The sequence below is a fragment of the Mercurialis annua genome, linkage group LG8, assembly GCF_937616625.2.
Source record: "Mercurialis annua linkage group LG8, ddMerAnnu1.2, whole genome shotgun sequence".
Classification (NCBI taxonomy): domain Eukaryota; kingdom Viridiplantae; phylum Streptophyta; class Magnoliopsida; order Malpighiales; family Euphorbiaceae; genus Mercurialis; species Mercurialis annua.
The window spans coordinates 5,171,324-5,178,147 of NC_065577.1; the positions used below are offsets into that span (position 1 = coordinate 5,171,324).

The window sequence follows — 6,824 nt, forward strand, 5'->3', positions numbered from 1 at the left end:
CAAATGCTTGAAGGCTTGATTCTCTTTGCTTCTTTGGGCCAAACACTCCTTGAGTGAATGTTTTTCTTTCCTCTTTTGTAAACATATAAAAACCCTTTTATCTCTATTTTAGGTTATGTGATGATTTGGTAGAGAATTGATAGACATCTCATTATTGTAGCAACACTTTCTCTCTAGCTTTAAATCATTGTTCTTATTGTTCTTACTAAAAGTAGTAAAGGATCTTCATAGTTCTTGGTGTTCTTCAAACTAATTTCCAGATTTTGCTATATTGGGAAACTTATTAAATACAAGTATTAGTCTTTTAATTGAAGCTTCATTATCTTGTTCATGTGTTTAAGGTTCATTTATTACTCCAAGGTACTTAATCTTTACTCTATGCCTAATCTTCATTATTGCTTAATTAGTTTTGCCATGATGATGATTAGTAGCTAAACCCCTTGTTTGGGGGTTGTTATGATTGCCATGCTTGATTAAATAGGTGATTAGGGTTAGGGTTTATGGGTGATGTTGGTTGTTGTGCTTCTTGAGCTTAATGCTTAGTATAGGTTGGCCTCTTATTCTTTGCTATGTGGTTTAATTAAGAGGACGAGAGTTAACTAATTAGACTATACCTAGGGGAGTACATGCTTTAGACCTAGATGCATTAGCATGATCTAGGGCTATCTTGGTTGTGGAGTTTGCTTGATTAGTCGGCTCGATTAACTCTATCAAAATCTATGAGCACGAGAGTGGATTAGATTTCGGAATTGTTAATCAAGTTTTGACTCATTCACTTCCGGCTCGAGAGAGCGGAATTGGTTCCGTAGAATAGCTTGACCCGACCTAAGCTCCTATCACCTTGACCCGAACTACCTAGATATGACTTTGGCATGACTAGCAACCTCCAAGCGTTTTTACCCTTAGTTGAATCCTTATTGTTCAATCTTGTTTAATTGCAAGTTTAGTAGTTGTTTACCTTTAGACTTTTGATCCTTTGAAAACCATATTCATGTTTGCTAAACGAATTGAATAGCAACTAAAATCACTCTCATCGATAATCACTCTTGAATTCACTCCTTGTGGGTACGATAACTCGGACTTAGGTCCACTCTATTACAAGTTGGGTTTATCCTCAACAAGTTTTTGGCGCCGTTGCCGGGGAGTGACGAGTGTTTATTGATTGATTGAAATTAGTTGTAATTCGGTCGAGTTAGTTTTATTTTCTGTTTTTGTTACAATTGTTTGTTTTTGCTTTTTTCCGGGTTACGCGTGGTTTGCTTGTTGTTGTTTGTGTAGGATATCAACTATAGTGTATGCACAATACACGAAGGGCTAATCTTCCACTAGAACCGTTTCAAGACAATCTCGGGGGCTTTGAAAGAAGTGTGAGGCGGGAAAATCGTAGACCCGCTATCATGGAAAATGAGAATGAAGATTTTGAGGAAGGTGAGCGGTTCAATCCTCAAGTGGAAGGAGCGGAACAACATTATCCGCCTCCTCCCCCACTTGAGAATGTGAATCGCCAAAGGCATCAAGAACGCCCAAGGGATGATCGACCCCACTTGCATCCACAAGTGCACAATCAACCAAGACAAACTTTAGGCGAATTCTTTTTGCCGAATGTGGATAATGCCACGTTTGGATGTTTTGCAATGCCGGTTCAAGCGGCAACCTTTGAGATCAAGCCAAGTACGATACAACTTTTAGAGAATCGTTGTGCATTTTACGGGTTGAGTCAAGAGGATCCCAATGCGCACATCGCCAAATTCTTGGGTGTACTCAATACGTTCAAGCTTCATGGGATAACCGCAGATCAAATCAAGTTGAGAATGTTCCCCTTCTCTTTAAGGGACAAGGCTAGCTTATGGCTTCACTCTCTACCCAACGAATCCATCCACAATTGGAGAGAGTTGGCTCAAGCGTTTCTCAACAAATATTTCCCTCATGGCAAGACTACAAAGTTGACCAAGGATATTCTTGAATTTATTCAATTTGAAGGGGAGTCACTTTATGAGGCATGGGAGCGTTTCAAGGATTTACAAAGGAGTGTCCCCCATCATCGGCTCAATAAAGAGCATGTGATCCAAATCTTCTATGATGGGACGACTATTACTACTAGAGCAACAATTGATGCGGCTTCGGGCGGATCACTAATGCAAAAGACGTATGAAGAGGCGCTAGAATTGGTGGAAACGTTGGCGATAGTTAGTAGCACTTGGGGCCCTATTGATAGAAGAGCGCCATCTACTCAAAAGTCGGTAATGACTCTTGATCAAGTGAGGGAAATGGAGGCCATAAAAGCAACTAATGCTTCTCTACAAGCACAAGTGGATGCCCTCAAGAAACAAGTTGCTCCAAGAAACGCACCGGTCGCCTATGTTCAAGTGGGATGTGAGCATTGTGGGGACTACAACCATAGTAGTGGGGAGTGTTATGCCACGGGGAAAGCTTGGAGTGAGCAAGTGAACTATGTTGGGGGCCAAGGGCAAGCTAATGACCCGTACTCTAATACCTACAACCCCGGATGGAGGAATCATCCTAACTTTGGATGGAGAAACCAAGAAGGTCAAGGCAATGCTCAAGCCTCCAACCAAGCGGGTCCTAGTTTTCAAGGAGGAAATAGACCTCAATATCAACAACAACCACAAGGTCAATACCACAACAACCAACACCAAGGGAATAATTATGGTGGTAGACCACAACACCCTCCCGGTTTCCAACAACCAAGGAACACGGATGAGGGAAACATGCTTGCCAAATTGATGGAGAAATTTGAAAAGATGGAGGTTGAAAATAGGCAACTTCACAATGAAAATAGGCAAAGGGAGAAGAACCAAGCTTCCACCATCCATCACTTAGAGACTCAAATCTCACAAATGGCACTTTCACTTCAAGGTAGACCTCAAGGGGGATTGCCCTCTACTACGGAAAACAATCCTAGAGAGCATGTGAAAGCCATCAAAGTTGTGGAACTTCGAAGCGGTAGAGTCCTTGATGTTGATCATGATAAGGATCTTGAAAAAGCTAATGGCAAGAGGCCAATGATTGTGGAGGTTGAGCCTCAAGTGGTAATAGATGTTGCAAGCTCTAGTCAAGAGCTACCAAAGTCGTGTGAGGAGGTGGCTATTGATATTGATGTTGAAGAACCATATGTGAGGCCACCACCACCACCACCTTTTGTGCCTAAAATACCATTCCCAAGCCGGTTGAGAAAGGCTCCGGATAATGAAAAGTTTCATAAGTTTCTTGAAATATTCAAGAAACTTCAAATAAGCATGAGCCTAGGGGATGCCTTGCGAGAGATGCCCCAATACGCTAAGTTCTTGAAAGACATAATTATGAACAAGCGAAGTTGGGAACAAGGCGGAACAATTCCTCTAACGGAAAGTTGTAGTTCTATTATCCAAAGCAATCTACCGACCAAGCTACAAGATACAGGGAGTTTCACGATTCCTTGCTTAATTGGCACTTCTACTTCTCTTAATTGTCTTTGCGATTTAGGTGCAAGTATAAATCTAATGCCGTTGTGTCTTTTCAGGAAAATATGTGGAAACCAACCGATAAAACAAACTTCCATGATGCTCCAATTGGCCGACCATTCGCTCAAGAGACCGCACGGGGTTGCGGAAGACGTGCTAGTAAAAGTGGGCAAGTTCATCTTTCCGGTGGACTTTGTTGTGCTTGATTATGCGGTCGACAAAGATTGCCCCATGATTCTCGGGCGTCCTTTTTTGAATACGGGGAGAGCATTGGTTGATGTTAATGGGGGGAAGATAACATTAAGAATGAATGATGAGAGCATGGTGTTTGACATCAAGCATGGCAAAAGCAAGTGTGAGGAGGAGAAATGCATGAAGATTGATACTATTGAGCCCACATTCCATGTGCCTATGAAGGAGGTTCCTATGAAAGAACCCGAGGTTGTGTGTGCAAAAATCAAGACAACACCTCATGTCAAGCCACGCAAGGGAAAACCAAGACGTTGGGCATCATGGAAGTTGAAGCTCAACGGGATAGCAACCGCAAGCAAGAGACAAATATGCACGGAAGTTGCTACTCTTGGTGAGTACGTCCAAGTTCGAACCTCTCAAGTACATTCACAAGCGGGGAAGTTGATTTCTAAGTGGAGCGGGCCGTTTAAAACACGGCGCAAATTGGATAATGATTTGATTGAGTTGGAGGGGGCCAATGGAGATGTTTTTAAGGTGCTTGGAGAATGGTGCAAACCATATCCTAGAGTGTTGATCGATGAAAGTCGCGAGCAAGTCGCTCTTTTTGATCCTCCATGATTTTGAGGATCGATAGTCGAGCTTTCGACTTAAAACAAGCGCACTTGGGAGGCATTCCCAAGAGGTTCGATTTCTTTTCTTGTCATTTATATTTTGTTACTTATTTTTAGTGTTTCATTTATGTTTTTGTGTGTTCGATTGAACACACAAGATTTGATTTTCTAAACTCAACTCCAATTCAATTTTTATTTGTCTAATTTCTTAGCATTGAGGACATTGCATCGAAATGTGTGAGGAGGGTTGGAAAATTGAATGTAGTTGCGTAGGATTGTTTGTTTTGATGTTTTTTCTTTTTCGTTGTTAATTTTAGTTGTTTGTGTGTTTTTGATGTTTTGTTTAGGAGAATTTTGGTCGAATCTTTGAGCATGACCCTTAGCTTAATTTTATATCATGTTAGCTAAGTTGATCAAGTACTTGCATTATATCAATTGTCATGTTCTAGTTAATGAATCATTGAATGGTTTTTCTTGTTCTAACAATTGTTGTTGATGATTGCTTAGTGAAATGCCAATTATATGACATAAGTTGATAAGATTAGGGTGAAATCACTTGTTAGCAACAATTGACCCTAAATGCATGACCAACGAGCTTGATGCGGATACATGATGTGTATGTAGTAAAATTGTTGAATTTTAGGAAATTGGGCATATGTGGCATGATTGTTGTAGTTCTAGCATTGGTTAAAACACACCCAAGTCTTGAGTTTTTTCGAGTCTATTTTGTTGTTGTGTTTTACATGTTTAGTCCTAGAACTTGCTCATATCTCCGGGCAAGATTGTATTGTTGAGTTTTTGGCAATTAGGTGATAATGGCAATTAGGATTACACACTTCTCCAACCCACTCAAAAAGCCTACCCCTTTTCCCCTAGATAACACAATTTGAGCCTTAACCAATTTTTTTGTTTAAACCACAATTTTCACCCAAATCAACCTTTTTCAAAATTTTACCTCTAAAACACCCTAACTTGACTTGAAATAGTTCATATAAAAACATAAGGAAACTCTAGCTTGATGAACTATTGAAAAAAGTGAACTAAGTGCTAAAAATATAAGTTAATGCCTTAGAGAAAGAAATAAAAAAAAAACATGAAAAAGAAAACAAAAGAAAAAAGAGAGAAATTGAAGAAAAGAAAAGAAAGAAAGAATAAACAAAGGCATGAAAAGTTCTCATTTGTTAAAAAGTTCACTTGTATGAAAATTTCCAAGCTAGACCAAGTAAAAGAGTGCAATTGTTATTCAAGTCAAGTTTTTAGCAAAAATCTATCTTTTTACCTACCCCTAACCCTTAGCCCCATTATAACCCTTGAAAGTCCATTTGATAGTTGCCGAAAACCGAACTAAGTAGTGGAGTCCGGAATTTGAGCAAGCCTATGGTGACTATTACATGTGTTCTTTGTATACCCTTTGTTATCTTGAGCGAGTGAAATCTAGTGAGGAATACGCCATTGCTTGTAGTAGAACATTTATGCCGTGTTGTGTCCAACGTAGCTTGAATCCGATTTGTATACACGTCCCGCATAAGATAGCAAGTTTGTAATATAGAATGGTCGATAAGCATGCTTCTGTGATTGTAACCTTGATGCTATCAATTTATGTCATTGACATTGCATTTCTCACTTGTTTGCATCACTCTTAGTTGTTAGGTCGGGAATCATTCGTTTGGTAATTCATTAGTTGGAACATTGTGTATGATATATATGCGGGTTTGAAGTTATTAGCTAGCATGCGTCTCCGAGTAAGATTCATTTCTTGCTTGAGGACAAGCAAGGTTTAGTGTGAGGAGGTTTGATAGGAGTATTTTACTCCTATTTAGGGTGCCGTTTCCGCATGCTTTTATTATGATTTATCACGGTTTTATGGTATTCCGAGTGCCTTATTATATGTTTTATTATTTCAGGTACTTTGGAGCATCGCGGAAGCATTTTGATACAAAAGATGGAAAAGTCGACGGAAAAGAGGCGAAAGCTCATTTGCAAGTCTGAAAAACCGACCCCTCTGCACTAATTGGAAAATTGGAACCAGCTAGAAGCCTCAAATGAATTTGTGTTCTTCATGAAAGTTGAAGTAGACGTCCCAAGCTTTCCAACGGTTCAAGAATCGACTCAATCGGACATTTCTACGCAAAGTTATGAAGTTTTGAAGATCGGAGCTGAAACCGTAATGCCAAGCTCGAATCGAGCTCACCAAGGCCAAGAGGGAGCTCGATTCGAGCTCACCACTCTGAGTTCCAGAAATTCAAGCTCGAATCGAGCTTGAGGAGCAAAAAATCAAGCTCGATTCGAGCTTAGGCTTGTGTAAAGGGGAAAATTTGATTTCAAATGCTTGAAGGCTTGATTCTCTTTGCTTCTTTGGGCCAAACACTCCTTGAGTGAATGTTTTTCTTTCCTCTTTTGTAAACATATAAAAACCCTTTTATCTCTATTTTAGGTTATGTGATGATTTGGTAGAGAATTGATAGACATCTCATTATTGTAGCAACACTTTCTCTCTAGCTTTAAATCATTGTTCTTATTGTTCTTACTAAAAGTAGTAAAGGATCTTCATAGTTCTTGG

The 6,824-nt window shown here is 39.7% G+C and overlaps 1 protein-coding gene and 1 non-coding gene across 3 annotated transcripts; one reads left to right on the top strand and one right to left on the bottom strand.

The window, feature by feature from the left end:
- The first annotated feature begins 4 nt into the window (after window positions 1-4).
- Window positions 5-6,586, top strand: LOC126661047 (uncharacterized). 2 transcript variants are annotated; one of them, XM_050354799.2, is made up of 2 exons: window positions 5-360; window positions 1,279-6,586. In XM_050354799.2, the coding sequence occupies exon 2, from the start codon at window positions 1,296-1,298 to the stop codon at window positions 4,269-4,271; it is 2,976 nt and encodes a 991-aa protein (XP_050210756.1). In that variant the 5' UTR covers window positions 5-360; window positions 1,279-1,295; the 3' UTR covers window positions 4,272-6,586. The 2 variants fall into 2 exon arrangements, 1 of the variants encoding a protein (XP_050210756.1); XR_008789708.1 differs by lacking the exon at window positions 5-360 and having other exon boundaries at window positions 981-4,335; window positions 6,169-6,586.
- Window positions 1,941-2,047, bottom strand: LOC126662425 (small nucleolar RNA R71). The gene has a single exon (XR_007635799.1). It is a non-coding gene; the product is annotated as a small nucleolar RNA R71 (small nucleolar RNA).
- Window positions 6,587-6,824: the final 238 nt, after the last annotated feature.

Coding starts and splice junctions, on each gene's coding strand:
- LOC126661047 (XM_050354799.2), top strand. CDS start 1,296: ATGCACAATACACGAAGGGCTAATCTTCCACTAGAACCGTTTCAAGAC.